The sequence below is a fragment of the Bombina bombina genome, chromosome 12 (genome assembly GCF_027579735.1).
Source record: "Bombina bombina isolate aBomBom1 chromosome 12, aBomBom1.pri, whole genome shotgun sequence".
NCBI lineage: Eukaryota > Metazoa > Chordata > Amphibia > Anura > Bombinatoridae > Bombina > Bombina bombina.
The window spans coordinates 81,969,118-81,991,350 of NC_069510.1; the positions used below are offsets into that span (position 1 = coordinate 81,969,118).

Below are 22,233 nucleotides of genomic sequence, written 5' to 3' on the forward strand. Positions count from 1 at the left end.
TTGTGTATTTCCTACTAAAACTATGAATTATAGGCACATCCCTAATGCTCCATTAACAGGAAGTACCTATGAACTAAAAAGCATTAGCAATTAGTACCTATCAGCCAATAAGCATTAGCAGGAAGTGACTATCAACCAATGAGCATTAGCAGGAAATACCAATCTAGCAGCAAGTACCTATCAGCCAATAAGCATTAGCAGGAAGTGACTTTCAACAAATGAGCATTAGCAGAAGTACCTATCAGCCAATAAGCAAGTGATTATCAGTGAAACTAATATCCTGCAGAAAAACATGCTGCACCTCGTAACTGTTCACTTCTCATTGCATAAAACACTTTCCAATTTTTTTTAAAAAAAAGAACAAAAATATAAATAAAATCACCTCTATAAAACAGTCCACTCTAACATATGCAAAAAGAAATAAACCGTGCAATTTTAAGCAACTTTCTAATTTACTCCTATTATCAAATTTTCTTCATTCTCTTGGTATCTTTATTTGAAAAGCAAGAATGTAAGTTTAGATGCTGGCCAATTTTTGGTGAACAACCTGGGTTGTTTTGCTGATTGGTGGATAAATTTAAGATCCAAAAGCTGTTGCTGCCACAGCTTTTGTATCTTATTTGATATGATTACTAGGGTTTGGTGGTACCCCTACGTGGCGTGCAAGTGACCCAGGTGATGGCTGATACTGCTTGTTTCATATTGGTGGATAAATTTACCCACCAATAAACAAGTGCTTAAATAAAAAAAAAAAAAGAGAGAAGCGCTCAACCTGGGAACAAACAATAGCATAATAGCTTGTTCTATGGCTAGTTACCACCCTAGAAGCAGCCTCTTTTTGCTTAACATGTGCCTTTCACAGAGAAGAACTTTCCTGTAGCATATCAGTCTGATCCTGACTTCACAGTACAGTCCAGCCCTGAAATACCAGGCAATCCCTCTCTGAACAAGACAAACAGCAAAACCCCAGACGTACGTTTCGGCCTATTGTGGGCCTCGTCAGTGAGGTGCAGCCATATCCCTCTAGGCACATTGAGCAACGGGTCCACGTCTGGATTCCCGCATCACACTTAGGGAGACTTCCCCAAGTGTCATAATTTGCATAAATAAAAAGAGAAGTTTAGCGTGTCTCTCTATTTTCTTGTTTTTATGCAAATTACTCTTAGGTCTCCCTATGAGTAAAAATGGGAAACCAGACATGGACTCCTTGCACATATGCCCTAGAGAGATGCAACTGCACCTCACTGACGAGGTCCAAGAGAAGCCGAAACGTAAGTCTGAGGTTGTTTGTTTTCTCTTGTTCAGAGAAGAATAGCCTGGAATTTCGGCGCTGGACTGTCATTGGGCAGGGTCGGACTGATATGCTACAGGATATTTTTTCTCTGTGAAAGGCATAATGTGCTAAAAGAGACTGCACCCTGAGTGGCACTGGCCTTGTGGACAAGCATGGAAGTTTTTCTAGCTTTTGTTCTGTCTCAGTTTAGTGCGTCTCTCTATTTTCTGGTTTTTAATAAACAGGTGTTGTCCAGCGTTTGAACCAAAAGTTGTCTGGCTCCTTAGCTAAGATACCTTCTTTTTCAAATAAAGATAGCAAGAGAATGAAGAAAAATTGATAATAGGAGTAAATTAGAAAGTCGCTTAAAATTGCATGCTCTATCTGAAATCACAAAAGCTAAAATTTGGTTTCAGTGTCCCTTTAAAGGGACATTAGAGTCACAGTTAAAACATTCATGATTCACCGTGCAGTTTTAAGAAGCTTTGCCAATTTTTTTCAATTATCAAATTGTATTTTTATATGCACACTTTGAGGCACCAGCTACTACTGGGCATGTGCAAGAGATCATAGTGAATTTGTTTATGAGTCTGTAATTGACTGATGGCATTCACATAATACAGGGGGCTGGCAGACTGAAGGTCATTTTTGTCAAAAAAATAATAATAATAAAAAAATTCTACTACTCATTTAAAATGCATTGTCTTTCTGTCATATAGGTGGTGAGAGTCCATGATTTGTTACATATGGGATATACATTCCTACTAGGAGGAGGCAAAGTTTCCCAAACCTCAAAGCCTATAAATACTCCACCTACCTCACTCATATTTCTTTGCCTCCTTTAAAGGTGGTTAAAGTATGATGTGCTTAAAGGGACACTGAACCCCAATTTTTTCTTTTGTGATTCAGATAGAGCATGACATTTTAAGTAACTTTCTAATTTACTCCTGTTATTAAATTTTCTTCATTCTCTTGGTATCTTTATTTGAAAAGCAAGAATGTAAGTTTAGATGCCGGCCCATTTTCAGTGAACAACCTGGGTTCTTGCTGATTGGTGGATAAATTCATCCACCAATATAAAAAAGTGCTGTCCAGAGTACTAAACCAAAAAAGCTTAGACACCTTCCTTTTCAAATAAAGATAGCAAGAGAACGAAGAAAAATGATAATAGGAGTAAATTAGAATGTTGCTTACAATTGCATGCTCTATCTGAATCACAAAAGAAAAAATTTGGGTTCAGTGTCCCTTTAAGATAGGTGCTTCAGCGTATATTGAAGTCTGGTTTACCCCTCAGAGTTAGTGATTGTCAGAGGGATGTATGGGGAGTTTAGCATTAAGACAATTCGGCCTCCCTTTACAGATCTACATACTCCTATTATCTACCTCTGCTCATATGCTTCTTTTCTTCATAAGACACTTTTAGTTATTTGGGCACTTGTTAAGTGTATGCTTATATTATATTGCGCCAATGGTGCAAGGATTATACTCGAATATCACAACTAAAATTCTTGGATCCCAACACTCGTTTTTCTCTAACATGGTGGCTAGACCACCAATTTCTTCAAGGGGCTTCCTTTGTTCACCCTACCTGGTCTGTGATCACAACAGATGCGAGTCTTACGGGTTGGGGAGTAGCATGGGTATCCCTGACTGTACAGGGAGTCTGGAATGTTCAGGAAACAAAGATTCCGATCAATATCTTAGAACTCCGTGCTCTTTTTAAAGCTCTTCAAGCTTGGCCTGTTTTGAAGAACGAACCTTACCTTCATTTTCAAACAGACAATATCACAACAGTGGCATATGTCAATCCTCAAAGGGCAACTTGAAGTTGCCTAGCCATGAAAGAAGTATCCTGTATACTTTCTTGGGCAGAAACCAATTTATGTCTCATCACTGCGATTCACATCCCAGGTGTGGACAACTGGGAGGCAGATTATCTCAGCTGTCAGTCACTACACCCGGGGGAATAGTTTCTCCATCAGAATGTATTCTTACAAATTGTTCAAACCTGAGGTCTTCCTCAAATAGATCTCATTGTCTCTTGTTTGAACAAGAAACTTCCCAGATACCTTGCAAGGTAACGGGATCATCAGGCAGTAATGATGGATGCTCTAGCAGTCCCGTGGTCATTCCAATATGCTTATATATTTCCTGCACTCATTCTACTGCCCAGAGCGATTTCAAAAATCAAGATGGAACAATCATCTGTACTTCTGATAGCTCCTGTGTGGCCTCTCAGGATTTGGTATGCAGATCTAGTTCGGATGTCCAGCTACCCGCCATGGCATCTTCCTCTAAGACCAGACCTGTCTCAAGGTCCCTTCTTTCATTCAGACATAAAATCTCTGAACTTAATGGCGTGGAGATTGAACACCTAGTTCTCAGTCACAGAGGTTTTTCAGACTCTGTGATTAATACTATGATTCAAGCAAGAAAACCTGTTTCCAGGAAAATTTATTATAAAAATTTGGAAAACATATTTCTTGGTGTTCCACATAATTTTTCTTGGCATTCATTTAAAATTTCTAAAATTCTTCAGTTTCTTCAAGATGGTTTAGATAGAGATTTATCTGCCAGTACCTTGAAAGGACAGATATCTGCTCTTTCTGTAATGTTTTCCCGAAAGATTGTTCATCTTCCAGACATTCATCGTTTTGTTCAGGCTTTGCCCAGAATAAAACCGGTTATTAAATCTATTTCTCCTCCATAGAGTCTCAACCTAGTGTGGCAGATTTTACAGGCTCCTACTTTCTTGGAAAGTTTTTTGTTTCTTTTAACCATCTCTTCTGCTAGAAGAGATTCTGAATTATCCGACCTACTTGTGAAACTCCTTACCTGATTTTTCATCAAGACAAACCAGTTCTGCGGACTACTTTCAAGTTTTTGCCAAAGGTTGTTAATTAGAACAACATTAACAGGGAAATTGTCATTCCCTCTTTGTGTCCTAATCCTAAAAATGATACTGAAAAAAACTTTACATTCTTTGGATGTTGTCAGAGTTTTGAAATATTATGTTGATGTCACTATAGATTTCAGAAAGACTTCAAGTTTGTTATTTTCTCTGGTTCAAGGAAGGGTCAGAAATCTTCTGCTATTTCTTTAACCTCTTGGTTAAAACTTCTGATTCACAAAGCTTATTTGGAAGCGGGTCAGTCTCCGCCTCAAAGAATTACAGCTCATTCTACAAGATCAGTTGCCATATCTTGGGCTTTCAAGAAAGAGGCTTCAGTCGATCAAATCTGCAAAGCAGCCACTTGGTCTTCTTTGCATAATTTTACCATTTTGATGTTTTTGCCTCTTCAGAAGCAGCTTTTGGTAGAAAGGCTCTTCAGGCAGTGGTCACTCTTTGATTCTGTTGCCTATCATTTTTTTGAGTTTTTTAGTTATTAAAAGACTTTATTTTAGATATAATTTCTCAGCGAAAAAAAGCTGTTTATATTTTATCCCTCCCTTTAATTTTGTTACTCGTGGACTTCCACATCTTGGGTATTATATCCCATATGTAACAAATCATGGACTCTCGCCACCTACATGGAGAAAAAAAAAAACTTACATAAATTAAATTTCTTTCATGGTGGCGAGACTCCACGAGGTCCTCTACCTATTGGTTGTTTTTTAAAAAAGCGCATATTTTTTCCTGTTCCTTTATTTTTATATGTTTTTCTTACTCCTTTTTTACAACTCACTTCTTGGCTATATGTTAAACATAGATATGAGTAGGGTATTTATAGGCTTTGAGGTTTGGGTAACTTTGCCTCCTCCTGGTAGGAATGTATATCCCATATGTAACAAATCATGGACTCTCACCACCTATATGACAGAAAGACAAGTTCTTACATAAATGATGTTTTATATTATGCAATACTACTGCATTTAATGGTCCATTAAAATCAATGAGAAAAAACTAATAAAAAAAAAAAAAAACAACAAAAAAAAAAACGGACCAGCCATGTTAGCTTTGAAATAACTTCTCATGTGTAATTTTTTTTACATGTTTAACTGCCGCAAAATAATACCAAATTTGAGGAAAATGCCCTTTTAAAAGGGATAGTAAAGTAAAAATTAATCTTTCATGGCTTAAATAGAGCAGTCAATTAAAAAAAAACAAAAAAAAACTTTTTCAATTGACTTTTATTCAAATTTGCCTCGTTCTCTAGGTATCCTAGGTAGGTTTGGGATCAACAATGTACTTACTGGGAGCTGCCTAGCTGTTTGGTGGCTGGACATATATGCCTCTTGTCACTGGCTGATCTAATGCGTTTGGCTAGCTCCAAGTAATGCATTGCAAATTGGATAATATAAGTACATTGGAAAGTCTTAAAAAAATGCATTTTTACCTGAGCCATGAAAGTTTAGTGTATCTTTGAAGTGGTCAGTGAACAATATTGTTTATTATCCGGTTCCCATCCCTGACAAAGTGCCTAAGGGCATGAAACATGTAGGATCTTTACTGGTATGTATTTTTTTTTAGACAAATAATTATACATCAATAAAGTGCTTAGATTTTTATTACTATTCCCACTTTCTCGAGTTGAACTAAAATACAGTCTTGGATAACCTGTTGCAAAAGACACAAATGTTACACGGTGCACAAGATACTACTAACTAGCTACACACATAAGGGAGAGGTCCACGCTAAAGAAGCACAGCAAAGACATAAAGCAGGGAAACAAGCTGGTTTCGTAAGATTAAAGAGGGAGACACTAAACAAAACTAGAGGAGCACATACTGAAATGCCGCAAAAGGGCCACATGGAGGGCCCGTATTTGGGTTGTGCAAGAGGGACTACATGGAACGTGCAGGGAAGACCACACACAAACACACACGTACCTAGTCTGCTACTCCGGTTCAGGTAAGAGCTCAGGCTCCGGCAGACAGCACTGTGTGGCCGAGGGATGGGCGGCTTTTGGAAGGAGCTGGCTGTGTGGCGGTGCAAGAAGGATTGCATGCTGTGGGACGAAAGGCTTCTCCCATTTCTGACGATGGGCTCTGGGGGGGAGGGGCAAGGAGGGGAACCAAAGCGAAGTCCAGAAGGAGGCAATGGAACGAAAAAGATGGAAAAGGAGAAAAAAAAAAAGGAGAAGGGAGAATGGGAGATGGATGAAGTAAGTTGTAGGATATGGAAAAGAAGAGGATAATAGATCCAGGCGGGAGGGAAGGTGCAGGAGAGAGGGAGACAGCAAGGGAAGAAAAAAAAAATTAACTAAAAAGGAAAAAATAAAAAACAGACAGAAAAGAAAAATCCCCAGATTTTACCCCAGCAAGACCTAAACCAGCAACATGCAAAGCGGCCACTCACCGGTCTGATCTCCAGCAAAAAGATGGCTTGTGACATAGTGCAGCCACCTCAGGGTACAATAAGGGGAACAAGGGTGGGGGGGGGGGGAGGGAAGCTCACTTACCGGAGGAAGCACAGAAAGCAGCACATGGGCAATCACCTCGTTCTCATCCCAATCATGTTTGCACCTCATTAGTGCTAATATTTTATTTTAAAGGGACAGTAAAGTCATAATTAAACTTTCATGATTCAGATAGAGCATGCAATATTAAAACAACTTTCTGGTTTACTTTTATTATCTAATTTGCTTCATTTTTTTTGTATCCTTTGTTGAAGGAGTAGCAATATACTTCTGGGAGCTAGCTCAGCACGTTGGGTGAGCCAATAACAAGGTTGCATGTTTGTGCAACCACCAACCAGAAGCTAGCTCACACTACTGCTCTGCTACTCCTGAGCTTACCTAGGTATGCTTGTTAACAAAGGATACCAAAAGAACAAAGAAAATTAGATAATAAAAGTAAAGTAGAAATTTGTTTGAAATGACATACTCTGTCTGAATCATGAAAGTTTCATTTTGACTTTACGGTTTGTCTGACTTCCACATATAGATTAAATCCCTTATCTCTACGTTCCGAGTTCCCTGCTCCTCGTCTTTAAAGGGATATTAAATTCCAACATTTACTCTGTGCACGTGATAAAGTAGTAATTTAATATACTGTGCATGAAAAACAAGGAAAAGGTATATAAAAGTGCAAAAAAGCACTTTATTTTTGCACTATTGCTTGTATATAACTGTGCGTTTAACTCCTGGAAAAGGATTGAACATGTTAAAATCAGCGCGGCACTGCTGGGAGCTAGCTGAACACAGGTGATCCAATGACAAGGGATCAACATGTGTAACCACCAATCACCATCTAGCTCCAGGTAGTGCATTGCTGCTGAGGACAAGTACATAATGTTTTCAACAAAGGATGCAAAAAGAACAAATTCAGTTTGATAATAAAGTTGAATTTAAAATGAACATGCTCTGTCTGAATCCTGCACATTTCATTTTGACTTTCTTATTCCTTTAAAAGGGGTCTTTCCTGATTCAGATGCAGCATAACATTTTAAACAACTTCCCAAATTAATTATATCATTTAATTTGCTTTGTTCTCTTGGTATCCATTGTTACAAAGCATACCCAGGTGAGCTCATTGGCTTACCAATGTGTTCTGCTAGCATTGCTGCTCATTCAATAAAGGATACCACAGCAATGGAGCTAAATTGATAATAAAAGTTGGAAATTGGAAAGTTGTTTAAAATTTCAAGCTCTATTTGAATCACAAAAGAAAATGTGGAGTTTCATGTCCCTTTAAGCTAGAGGTTTCTAATGCATCTCAAGGGACAGATTCCTCGGTAGCCAATAAGGGCAGCTGATACACCTCCACCAGCATGAAAGCAAAAAGTAGCTTTCTTCAGGATAAAAAAGTTAAAGGAACAGTAAACCCTTTAGGATTATAATACAAAATGCTTAATTGCGCATTGAAAACGAGCTTTTATCACAAAGACATCTTCAAGTTAAGAGTGGCCTCTCCAACTAAGGACAATAGTGGGTGGCGTTTGACCATTTCAAAACAACTGCAGCAAACAAGGTGCTAATCTGTTCTAATAATATTCAGACTTTGTTAATTTATCAGGAGACTAAAGAAAATGCGGATATATATATATTTTTTTTAAAGCTGCTTTAAAGTGCAACTTGGGAAATCATGGTTTTAATATCCCTTTAAACCAAGTAGTTTTCTGCCTTAACTGTATCTCTCTAGACATAATTACCCGTCACACAATTATTTTTTACCCCTCGGCCCTGGTCTTCATTTCTACCTCCCCCGCCTCCGGCCCTGATCTTCATTTCTACCTCCCCCGCCTCCGGCCCTGGTCTTCATTTCTACCTCCCCCGCCTCCGGCCCTGGTCTTCATTTCTACCTTCCCCCGCCTCCGGCCCTGGTCTTCATTTCTACCTTCCCCCGCCTCCGGCCCTGGTCTTCATTTCTACCTCCCCCGCCTCGGGCCCTGGTCTTCATTTCTACCTCCCCCGCCTCCGGCCCTGGTCTTCATTTCTACCTCCCCCGCCTCCGGCCCTGGTCTTCATTTCTACCTCCCCCGCCTCCGGTCTTCATTTCTACCTCCCCCGCCTCCGGTCTTCATTTCTACCTCCCCCGCCTCCGGCCCTGGTCTTCATTTCTACCTCCCCTGCCTCCAGCCATGGCCCTCATTACCTCCCCTGCCTCCAGCTATGGCCCTCATTATCTCCCCTGCCTCCAGCCATGGCCCTCATAACCTCCCCTGCCTCCAGCCCTGGCCCTCATAACCTCCCCTGCCTTCAGCCCTGGCCCTCATTACCTCCACTGCCTCCAGCCCTGGCCCTCATTACCTCCCCTGCCTCCAGCCATGGTCCTCATTACCTCCCCTGCCTCCAGCCATGGTCCTCATTACCTCCCCTGCCTCCAGCCATGGTCCTCATTACCTCCCCTGCCTCCAGCCATGGTCCTCATTAACTCCCCTGCCTCCAGCTATGGCCCTCATTACCTCCCCTGCCTCCAGCTATGGCCCTCATTACCTCCCCTGCCTCCAGCTATGGCCCTCATTACCTCCCCTGCCTCCATTAGCACTTATGTCCTGCACACATAAAAAACATGTCCCACTTTACAATCTGTCACTCTAAACAACTAAAATACTATGTTTACCTCTATTCTACAGCTCACAATATAACTCTATATTATTTATACCTTTCCTAATACTCCTCCTTGAATATCTAAAATCTTCTTTGCGCTCCTCATCTCTTTGTAGTCTGTTTCTTCTTAAAACAATGGCAGCTCTATCTACAAGCGACAACACATCTAAGACCTGCAGCAACTACAGCCTCAATACCTACTTTTAGGAGGTCTTGTTGGATGCACTCACCATTATCACTGTTGCTATTCTCCTCCAAAGTAATGGGCTCAGTATGGTCCCCTGAAGTTTTCTCTGTTGTCCGCCCTCCCCTTAACGTCATAGACAGCTGCCTCTTGATCTTCTTCATCCGATCCATGACTCCCAGCTAGCAAAATTAAAGGGACACTCAGGTCAAATTCAATTTTCATGATTCAGACACAGCATGTCATTTTAAACAACTTTCCAATTTACTTCCATTAAAAAAAAATGTGCAGTCTTTTTATATTTAAACTTTTAGAGTGACCAGCTCCTACTGAGCATGTGTAAGAATTCACAGACTATACGTATATGCATTTGTGATTGGCTGATTGCTATCACATGGTACAGGGGGAGTGGAAATATACATAACTTTGAAATTTGTTAGAAAAAAAAAATCTACTATTCATTTGAAATTCAGAGTAAATGCTTTTGTATTGTCTTGTTATCTTGCATTTGTTGATTATGCAAATCTACTGTGTTTACTGCTCCTTTAAAGATGAGTATGCTAAGAATAGTATGAGATAAAGAACTCCAGTAATATTCTGCATGTCCAAAACAGTTCCTCATAGGAATGAAAAGGTTCCTCTAGGGAGGGGTTATATGGGAAGTTGTCATTGTGTTCTTAGATAGGCTCATAAAAAGATGACACGAATGCATTTTAGAGGCTCTGCTTTTTAAAAAAAAGTGTGTATGGGGAACATCTCTGCATCCCTTTAGTATAGGAGTGACAGGATATCTTTGCACAATTTTTAAAGGTTTAGCAGTGATGCTAGTTAATGTGGAAAAATCAAAAGGGAATTTGTATTTATTTTATTTTTTTGGAATGCAAGAAAAAATAATCAACTTCTAGGAAGGCAGAGGAGTTCTTCAGGGTAGAAGGGTTAGCAGTGTACATTTATTGCATTCAAATGCTAAGTTTTAAGCCAACCCCCAGGCTTTGTATAAAACAAAACAGAGGGCAGAGTAATTTCTGGGAGTGCATAGTTATTAGGAAACAATTTAAATCACAAGGCATTTGAGCTGCAAGCAATATTATATATAGATGCTCTTTAATCTTAGAACTGGCAAACCTGCTATTAAGTGCTGCTTAACATTAACAATTAGCTAGGGAGGTGGCGTACAGACCAACACATTCTCTGTATTGAGTAGTTCTGGGCCATCTCTAGAAATCGGAGATAAAAATATTACCTCAGGGACATCTTTCCTCAAAACATTGACAATGAAACCCAGGCCCCTATAATTTTATTTGCTGTACCAAGGTTTATGCAAACTTAGGAGTCCCCTAAAACACACATGAAACAGTCACATATGTTTAAGATTCATGTACAAAAATGTATATATATATATATATATATATATATATATATATATATACATACATACATACACACACATATACACACACACACTGTATATAAAATGTATAAGAATCCAAAAGGTTAGAAACCAGAATTTTAAAACTGTATCTTTCTCGATTTGTCAAACTCTGTGTTAGAGAATGATTTAAGACACACATCTTAAAGAAAACACACAAATATATAATGAAATACTATAGTAGAGAAGAGAAAAAAGGATTATATGTTTGTATTCAGCACATGTAGCTGTCCTTCATTTCTGTAAATTCTAAAGTACCAACATGCCACTGCGTCACATTTTGGTAATCTACATCCTAATTATGCTTCTAATTACAGTTTATTGAGTTTGGTGTAACAAAAACAGCTGTAAAAGATGCTGCAACAACTATATGTGTGTCCACAGTTCCGCTTATCCCCAGTAAATTCAAGTCTGTGTCTGCTTTTATCCGTCTCTCTTCAATCCATATATACATACTGTTCTATTATGCATGCTGACTCTATCTACTTATACATACAGATGTGACTAGCACTGATACCAGATCTACTATTTCTGTGAACATAGCTCTATATCTATTGCTACAGATACTGTCACTACCATTCATGTTCCCAGTTCTTATTAATCTTGTACAAGCAGGTTATTTGTGAAATTCCTATGAACACAGTTGTCCCTAATCCTTTACATACAGGTTCTTGTTTCCATACCTACAGACAGAGCTTTGTTTTTATCCCTATGTACTAGATCTCTGAACTATTCCAGTATACAAAGCTTTCACTCTACAATTCCTGCTAACACATAGCTTTGTCTCTACCTTTCCTTCATACGCAGCTATCACTATCCCTGTAAATACTGTCTCTCTGCTATTCTTTGAGCACAGCTATTGCTAACATTAAGTTTCTGCTATTCTTTGAACACAGCTATTGCTCTGCTATTCCTTGAACACTGCTATGTATTACTGACATATTGTCTCTCTGATTTTCCTTGCATACAGTTACATCCATGACTGCACATCTATTCCTAGTCACATAGCTCTGCTTCTATCTGTGTATTCTATGCTATTCCTGTGAACACAGCTGTCTCTCTGCTATTCCTGTGCACACAGCACTATTTGCTTTGCATGAGCACACAGCTCTCTATCTGTACATCCTTATCGGTTTCTCTGCTACCCCTGTGCCCATAATGCACTGCTCTCCTGTTATCTGCCCTGTTGGATGATGTGCTTTGCCTAGTAAATTGTCCCTCACCGGGACATGAGATACAGGTAAGGGGCATCCCAACTGCTCACCCTCTGTCTGCTGGGCAAGGGGTCAATGACATGGAACAGGGAGTCAATGACAGGGAGTAGGCCCGGCCAGTTCTCTGAAATCCTCAGCCATTGTTCCTTTCCTGTGCGTCCCCCTCCTCCTTAGGCCTCTCCTCCTCCTCCCACCTAGCCTTTCTCTACCCCTCCTTCCACAGCGGGCATCGCCTCCCTCTCCTAGCCTGGTATTGACTATACATCCCTCTCTGGTGGCTTATTCGGCTGACTTAGGCCTCGCCTTCTGTATACGCCTCCTCCGTACACCGCCTCTTTCTCCTCCGTAGTTCTGTTTATCTCTATGGGCCCTTTCTCCTCCCCTCAGGCCGTACCTCACAAGCAGGGCCTCTCCTTCTCTGTAGGACTCTCCCCCTCTCAATTCTCTCACACCGTCAGCATTTCCCTATCCCCTCCTATCTTGCCTCCCTTTCTCTTGTCTGTCTCCTCCTCTTTTCCCATTCATCTTCCCTTTCTTTTACTCCATATAATTGTCCTAATCCTTTTTAACACAGTATTTCACTTAGGCTATTTTTCTTGTCTTCCTTATTTACAACACTGCTTTGGGTCACAAATTCGCAGTCTATTTGTCATTGCGCACTGTTTATTTAATTCCCTATTTATCAATTTCGGGTCCTCAGTGATGGCGGTGTTCTGTGAAGATAGCGAACTTCAGAAAACAGCGAACCATGTCACTTCCTGTAACGTTACATCAGCTGGTTCACAAATTTTGCCCGTAATGCGCACGCGTGCCAGTGTCATCACATACCTGGCCGTATATGTCACTGCTGCAATATTTAGATCTGTGAAATTCCGGGACCCTTTCTAGAGCGCATGCGTGGGATTTTGTATCAGCAATGTTGCGCTTATGGAAAGCTGTTTCTTCGGCTCCTCGGCAATATTCGGAAGTTCGGAACTCCGCCCCCCACTAATTTTGCTAGTTGTTTGGTGTCTTGAGCGCGCAAAGGTTAAACACAATTAGCATTAGCAGTTGTTTAAATTTGCCAGAACAGCGGCACAATTACATAGCGCTGTGGTGTGAATAGGTTTGCCAGCTGCCCTCCTCAAAAATACTGGAGAACCTATAGGTGACTGGGCATAGGTGAGAAATGGGTCCATGCAATGACTCCCCTCAAGAGTGCAACCTTTGACCACATATATTTTGCACAACAGGACAGCCATTTTATCTAGTTGTCTTCTAGTAATTTTTATTTTTTGCCAGCAAGTTACACGATACACAGTATTGATTTGACACCCTACACTGCCAGGAGCACACACAAAGTTGTGATTTAGCAACCCATATTACTGCCAGTAAAAGTTTTTTTTAAAAACCCTCCTTGACTACCAGTAACACACTAAGGGGTCAATTTATCATGCCACGGCGGACAGAACGTACATTTGCGCCTCTATCTGCCATAGCTTGGTGGACACAATTCCGCTGGCGGAATTTAACATTGCACGCAAAGGTTAACTTGCGTGTAATGCCACCCCCTGCCCATGCACAGCCAATCGCGCGGGCAGGAGCTGTCAATCTCCCTTGTCGGACGAGACGGGGGAGATTAAAATTCTCCACTTAACAGGTGGAGAAGTGGCTATGAAGCAGCGGTCTGATGATTGATAAATTGTGACTGCAGGTTCTCTTGCGAGAACCTGCAGTCGCAGAGAGGCGGAGGGCTTGATAAACCGACCACATAAGAGTGATTGCTGTGTGTCACATTTTTTAGGGCTATATGGGTAATGCATAGAGGCATAGGGGACATTTTACATTTAGTTTACAATGAGGAACGCATAAAACTTGGACATTTAAGTGTCCGGTATTTTTGTATAGATTTTACTGGACAGTCTTTGAAAATACTGGACTGTTCGGTTAAATATTGGACACCTGGCAACCATAAATGTGTGAGTGGTCAGTTTTTTTTTCCTTTTCTGACATTTATATTTGGAGAAGTTGAAAGCCTTTGGGGTTTCTGTGGTCTGTCATATGAGCAAAAGTGCTTGTCAGTATTGGGGGGGCTTCTGTTTTTAAAGGGACAGTCTACTCCAATATTTTTATTGTTTAAAAAGATAAAGCCTTTACTACGCATTCCCCAGCTTTGCACAACCAACATTGTTATATTAATATAATGTTTAAACCTCTAAATTTCTGCCTGTTTGTAAGCCACTACAGACCGCCTCATATCTCTTATCACATGCATTTATATTAGCTTTTCACAACAAAACACTGATAATTCATGTGGGCCATATAGATAACATTGCCCTCACTCCTATGGAGTTGTGCATGAACCAGCACTAATTGGCTAAAATGCAAGTCTGTAAATAGCCCTGAGATAAGGCTGTCTGCAGATGCTTAGATACAAGGTAATTACAGAGGTATTATTATCATCGGTTATTTGTAGAGCGCCAACAGATTCCGCAGCGCTATAAACAAAAAAGTAAAAAGAGGTAAAAAGTATATTAATATAACTGTTGGCTGTGCAAAACTGGGGGATGGGTAGTAAAGGCATTATCTATCTTTTTAAACAATAACATTTTGGTGTAAAGTGTCTTAAGTACAGGAGTGGGAATTGTTAGTATTTGGGAAAGTGTGGTCAATCAGTTTTTTTGAGTGACAGGTCAATTTTGGGCGATTCTGGTGAGTTTCTGTGTATGTGGAAATGGTCAACCAGTTTTTGTGAGAGTATGGTCAGTATTTGGAGGGTGGTGAATCAGTTTTTGGGGAGTGTGTAGTTAGTATCTGGGACAGTATGGTCTGTTTTTGGAGAGTGGTAAATATTTGGTAGAGCGTTCATTTTTGTTGTGGTAGTGTTTGTGGTCAGTCAGTATTGTGAAGAGTGTGGCCATATTTGGGCGGTGGTCAGGCAGTTTTGGGAAGTGACTGGGGTCAATATTTGGGAAAGTGTGGTCATGTTTTGAAGATTGGTCAATCTGATTTTGCAGGAATGTTTATGGTCAGTCAGTATTGGGGATAGTGTGTATAGTATTGGGAGGGGGGGGTAAGTCAGGTTTTGGCAAGTGTCTATGGCAGGGTTGCCCACACTTTTTTGTGTTTGGATCTACTTTTCAAATCACCAGCTCAACAAGATCTACCCACTAAAAATGGGCCGGTGTTCTGGTAAGAGGGCGAACTTTTGAAAAGAGCGAACCATGTCACTTCCTGTGACGTTTAATCAGCTGTTTCACACATTTTGGACCTAATGCGCATGCGTGCCAGCGTCATCACATACCTGACCGCATACGTCACTGCTAAAATATTTATTGCTGTGAAATTCAGGAACCCTTTATAGAGCGCATGCATGTGATGTATCACAAATAATGCGCTCATGGAAATCTGTTTATTAGGCTCCTCGGCAATATTCGGAACTCCGCCCCCCACTGGAAGTACGCCTCCCATTACTGCTAATACTGTAAAGCTGAGTCCCCCGCCACTCGGCTATAGCCACTGCTTCTGATGATCCAATGCAGATTTTCACAGGCTCCGTTCAATGTCATTATCTTATGAAAGATAATGACATTGAACGGAGCCTGTGAAAAGCTGCATTGGATCATCAGAAGCAGTGGCTATAGCCGAGTGGCGAGGGGGGGCTGTTTCTCATGCAGAGCACGGAGACTCAGCTTTACAGTAGTAGTAGTAATATGAGACGTACTTGCAGGGGGGGGGGCGGAGTTCCGAATATTGCCGAGGAGCCTAATAAACAGATTTCCATGAGCGCACCATTTGTGATACAAAATCACACGCATGCGCTCTATAAAGGGTTCCTGAATTTCACAGCAATAAATATTTTAGCAGTGACGTATGCGGCCAGGTATGTGATGACGCTGGCACGCATGCGCATTAGGTCCAAAATGTGTGAAGCAGCTGATTAAACGTCACAGGAAGTGACATGGTTTGCTCTTTTCAAAAGTTTGCCCTCTTACCAGAACACCGGCTCATAAGCTTACATTCCTGCTTTTTCAAATAAAGATACCAAGAGAATGAAGAAAAATTGATAATAGGAGTAAATTAGAAAGTTGTTTAAAATTGCATGTTCTATAAATAAATGTGTGTTTCACATCCCTTTAAGGTTGCATGATTTAGCAACACATTTATGTGCAAAAGCATAAAGATAACAGATTAATCCTGACGACAAAAGTAGCAGTGTCTTTAATTCGGGTTAACAGGTGCAACCCTTTGTGCCATGCTACAAAACACTGCATTCAAATTACTGCCACTGACCCCCTTTACTTTGCTTGGCGGGCTTGGCCTGATATGACCCAGTAAGGCTTACACAAATAAATTTTAATAGCGTGCCATGCAGATGTTTTCTAACCGGGTCAACACGTTCATTTGCCAGACTTCAATCAGACTTGTTCCTTTAGCATAGCACAGCAGCCTCCACCTTTACATTTTCTATCTATTGACACTTACCCTCCTAACTATACTATTCCACAATATCCATTGGGAGAGTACTCACTCAACCATGCTTTTGATAGGTCAATTGTGTTGTCGTTCAAAAATCATCTACATTGATTAGTTGAAATCGATGTCCCTCAAGATCCAATCCTGCAGCACTTTTCGTGTCCGACCATCAGACTGTTTAATGACCTGCCCCTTCACACACTGCGGTAGTTAAAGCGGTATCAATAGCAACCATACTCTACTTACGCCCCAGTATTGAGATTGCGTAACTTGACCACATCATTTTTATCACATTGGCCGCAATCTACCAGCAGCACCTTCGGGATCTACTGGTAGATCCTAATCTACTTATTGGGCACCCCTGGTCCATGGTCTGTAATTGGGTGTGTGTGACATAGAATATAATTTTAAGAACCATTAATTATAACTGCATAATCAACAAATACAATGACAATGCAATAACAAATTTCAGTTTCCTTCCGTTTCTGCACAATTTGAAAATAGAAGTAAGCAGTTTTTTTAAATTGCATTTGATTTATGAAAGACTAAGTTATTCACCCACCGTCAAAAAATTAAAAAATAATTCCATTTTAGTCCTTTATATGAAAGGTTTAGATACCACTGGGTTTAGTGTTTGCCTGTCATCACTTCTATATTAATAAAGTCGTCATGTGGCACTTAAAGGGACAGTCTTGTCAAAATTAAACTTTCATGATTCAGGTAGCGCATGCAGTTTTAAATAAATTTCCAGTTTACTCTTATTATCAAATTTGCTTTGTTCTCTTGGTCTTCGTTGTTGAAAGCTAAACCTAGGTAGGCTCATATGATAATTTCTAAGCCCTTGAAGGATGCCTCTTAGTGCATTTTGACAATTTTTCAAAGCTAGACAGTGCGGGTTCATGTGTACCATGAAGATAACATGCTCACTCCCATGGAGCACTGATTAGCTAAAATGCAAGTGTGTCAAAAGATCTGAAATAAGGGGGCAGTCTGCAGAAGCTGAGATACAAGGTAATAATCACAAAAGTAAAAAATATAATTTATGCTTACCTGATAAATTATTTTCTTTCCTGGCATGGAGAGTCCACGAATCCATTCAATTACTAGTGGGAATTCAACTCCTGGCCACCAGGTGGAGGCAAAGAACACCCCAGCAAAGCTTCAAGTATCTTCCCACAATCCCCAGTCATTCAGCCGAGGAATCATGGGAAGAGAAGAAGACACAAAGGGTATAGAGGTGCTTGAGGTTTAGAAAATTGCAAAAAGCCATCTTAAAATAAGGGTGAGTTGTGGTCGACCCTGTCAAAATTAGGATTTTCTAATACCTTCATATCCAGAATCCAAGCATTATACACTAATCCCCATGCTAAAATTAATATTAATAATACGCTATCTGAACCCTTCCCTATTTCTAATGGCACCCGAAAAGGCTGCCTGCTATCTCCCTTGCTTTTTGCCCTAACGTTTGACATACTATCAATACAGATTAGAAAATATCCAGATATCGTAGGCATCAAGTATGAAAATTTCACCCAAAAATGTCTCCTTTTTGCCAATGACATAGTCTTTACTTCGCAAGACCCAACATCCTCCTTACCAGCACTGATCCACACATTAGAAGATTATAAACGGGTCTCAAATTTTTCTATTAATATGGGAAAGTCTGGCTTAATGCCCATACACATGACAAAGAATGATATAAATTATATAAGACAAAATACAATATTTTCGATCGTAAACAAACTCAAATACCTAGGACTACATATACCACTTAACCCACAATACTTATTTTCAGACTAATTATATTAACCTCCAGACTACTTCATTTAAATTTTTAGAGAACTGGCACAAACAAGGACATTTGTCCTGGATGGGCTGCATAAATACGACCAAAATGATGATCATACCCAAATATTTGTATATACTTCAAATGCTACCTATAGCTCTACCCAATGAAAGCCTAGCCAAACAACAAAATATGATGGAACATTTCATATGGTTTTATAAGAAATCCAGAGTAGCCAGACAAACCTTATATCTTAGTAAGGAAGACTGCGGACTTAACATTTCTAACCTTAAAAACTACTATAGGGTGGGGGGCATGTCCGGGGTGTCAGCCATGAACGGTCGCAATATTAGGAGCTCCAGCAAAGAACTAGCTAACCCGCCAGTTAAGGCTAACACACGGGATCAGTTTGGAAGTCAAACGATATATTTGAGCACCCTAAACTCTGTGGACTATACTAATCTAAACTCTGGTGTATTAATGAAGGCTGCAACATAATCTGGGCAACTGAGACCTCAGGTGGCGGCCTAACTAACGGCCTCAGACCCCCCCCCCCCCCCAGATGAAAAGCTGGGTAAAGCAGTCATAGGCGGACTGCTGTACCTTTAACCTATTACTCACTTGGATTATATCAATTCCGCTTTTAATCTGGGGATTGCTCCAACTAATCCAAGGTTATTCCATTCTTAATATGGATTGCTTAGACATATGGGAGAAGACTGTGACGCAGCTACTAGATGCTCATTTTGCTGCACTGGAGAGAGATCTATGTACCCTCCTCGAAATGGTAGCAAAGCCACTGCATTGTGCATTGTATCCACCAATGCAGCTAAATCTGAGCCAAACGCCCGCACAAGAAGGTGCTGATTTGGAGGAGTTTGAGGAAGACGGACTGTCGGCCCTAACACCAAAATAGTACAGCCTTCAGCAAAACCTACTGCACTAGACCTTTCAACATACAACAGGGATATAACGACAGTACCCTATTCATCTTAGGATAACCAGCCAAACTTCACACAGGAAGACACTGGTTTTGAGAAGCAGGGAGTAAATGGCCCGACGGCTTGGATATCTATGGAGGATCTTGATTGCCAAGTTACTGTACAGCCCTTAAGTACACTTTTCTCACTAAACTTCCCAATATATAATGTGATGTCTTGTCAGTGCTCGGTCCTTTGCAAGATAAGCAAACAAGCTCCATTGATCTCAAGGTTCTGGATGGTCCTACATTGAGGGGGAGATGGAAACTGCATCGATTCATAGAAGATGGCGTTGATCCTTCTCTAGTTTGGCTGGGGACCCGTCATTTGTTTTTTCATCCACGGAGGGGGAAGATGTGTCACTTCTGCTACCACAGCCTATATAAATCCGGTGTGGGCTAACTTACTGACTTTCCACAGGAGAGAGGGAATCTGATACCCTGTAATAATACAGACTGACTTGTTTGCCTTTTTCATTTTATGAATAACCAGTTATCTTCTTGTTATCTTTATTTTCATCATAGTAATTTAATATTAGAATTTGATGGTACTCGATCAAAATATGTGAATGTGAACTGTAGTATTGCTTATGCTTCTCCAAGATTTTGTTTTGAGTTGGGGGCAAGAAAAGGTAATGTGGGGGTTCATGGGAGGAATACGGTATGAGCTCCCGAAATATATTAACAGTAGTGAATAGTTGCATATGGTGGTTCTTAGCAGGGACCCTCTATATATGACAAACACAGCCGCTAAATTACAGGGCTGCTCTTTCTTGATACCAATAGTTTTCCTTACTGGGAAACGTAAAGAGCACTAGACAGGAGCTGATGACCATGGAGGGGTTAGAGATATCAAAGGTCAGGGAAGGCAGCACTCTAATCATCCTACAGCTTGATTTATCGGGCAGCAGCTTCCTTATCTATTGTGTAATTTTTTTCAGGAGATAATTTATAGGTTTATACATATGACATGCTTTGTGCACAGAGGTCTAATCTCTATACTTTGCCATAGTCTTCTGAGGTCCTAGTCTAGGATCACAAACAGTTCTTGTCCCACGGACAGCGGCCAAGTCCATGGGTTAGGACAAGTGTACTTATAAAACGGCTCCATATCTATGTGCTCTGTGCCATTAATACGTTAGTTATGTGTATTTACTTTTCACCTCACTGTCGCCATTCTAAAGAAATGTTGAATCCCTACCAGGTTCATTTAGTTGTACCTTCTGCAACTTGTTAAGAAAAAATGAGCATTCACTATCAGGCTCCTTGAGCATTGTCCCTGTTACAACATTGTCCAATACAATTAGGTATGAATACATCCATAATAGTCTGTACGTGTATAATTATATTACAGTTTTTTGCTCTATTACATTACATTGTTCCAATTTTGGGTGGTGTATCTTTGGGCTCCCCCTAGCATTAATAATCATCATCAAGGTTTGCTGTCCTCGGTAATATATTTCAAGTTAAAATGTATTAGCCCCCAGTATTTATCCTAACAAGTGACCACATAGTAACCACCATCAGATTTGATAGTTAGCACCCTTTATCTTATAAGTGGTTACGATAGTAATTGCATAATATATTAAGTTGAATATACTCTTTTACTTCACTATTTATTATATCGAATTCTGCTAAGGCCCAAGAGTGGCCATTGTTATTATAATTCCTCTTGCTTATGTCAATAGTATAGCAAGGAAAAAAAATAAAAAAATGGGAACAGCACCACAGTGATTATGATACAAAGTTGCTTTTTTGGGACATCAAAAAACACAGCACAACGTTTCGGTCTCAATAGACCTTAATCATGAGACTAAAACAAGGCCTAACAACCACACCTATATACCCATAAGGGGAGGAGACTATTACCTGTTACAGGTGTACATATAGCAATATTAGCAATAAGATACAAACATTCAAAAAGTTCACAGCTCCATCTAGTGGTGAAGAAAGGCCATCACTTCCAATATTTAGTGACCTAAAAAGATGCAAGTACAAAAAATAAAAATATAAACATATAAGCAATTAACTCTATATACATTATCACTAACTCTTGATTCATATAGTGAGCAACACTTTTAGAGATATTTACATAAATTCAGAATTACATTGAAACTAGGAAATTTACAATTGATCACAGGGTAACACCCCAGTCTATTTCTTTATTCATTCCTAATGGAATCAGAGACTGTAAAGTGTAGATCCAATATGTCTCTCTACACTTTAGTATTCTCTGTCTATCACCACCCCTTCTTGGTCTTTTAATTTGTTCAATTATTTGGTACCTAAGTTGGGATATACTGTGGCCAGCTTGTAAGAAGTGGTTAGAGAAAGGAGCATCCTTATTACCACAACGTATATTGGATTTGTGTTCATTGATCCTGTCTCTAATCCTTCTGGTAGATCCTCCAATATAAATTTTCGAACACGGACGTTTTATAAGGTACACAATATATTCAGAATTGCAGGTGAAATAACCTGGGATCTTATATTTCCTTCCATTTAGGGGTGTACAAAAATGGGAGGAAATATAAGATCCCAGGTTATTTCACCTGTAATTCTGAATATATTGTGTACCTTATAAAATGTCTGTGTTCGAAAATTTATATTGGAGGATCTACCAGAAGGATTAGAGACAGGATCAATGAACACAAATCCAATATACGTTGTGGTAATAAGGATGCTCCTTTCTCTAATCACTTCTTACAAGCTGGCCACAGTATATCCCAACTTAGGTACCAAATAATTGAACAAATTTAAAGACCAAGAAGGGGTGGTGATAGACAGAGAATACTAAAGTGTAGAGAGACATATTGGATCTACACTTTACAGTATCTGATTCCATTAGGGATGAATAAAGAAATAGACTGGGGTGTTACCCTGTGATCAATTGTAAATTTCCTAGTTTCAATGTATTTCTGA

General features: G+C 39.9%; 1 protein-coding gene across 3 annotated transcripts in view; it reads right to left on the minus strand.

Moving 5' to 3' along the window:
* CDK16 (cyclin dependent kinase 16) overlaps positions 1-12,397 on the minus strand; it is a 134,389-nt gene extending 121,992 nt beyond the window's left edge. The window contains exons 1-3 of one of the 3 annotated variants that reach the window (XM_053695752.1): positions 12,142-12,397; positions 9,495-9,630; positions 6,104-6,262 (exon numbers count right to left, since the gene is read on the minus strand). In XM_053695752.1, coding sequence (XP_053551727.1) covers positions 6,104-6,262; positions 9,495-9,621 — 286 coding nt within the window. In that variant the 5' untranslated portion in view covers positions 9,622-9,630; positions 12,142-12,397. Of the gene's footprint in view, positions 1-6,103; positions 6,263-9,494; positions 9,631-12,141 lie in introns of those variants that run through there. The other 2 variants (XM_053695753.1, XM_053695754.1) reach the window with 2 other exon arrangements.
* Positions 12,398-22,233: the final 9,836 nt, after the last annotated feature.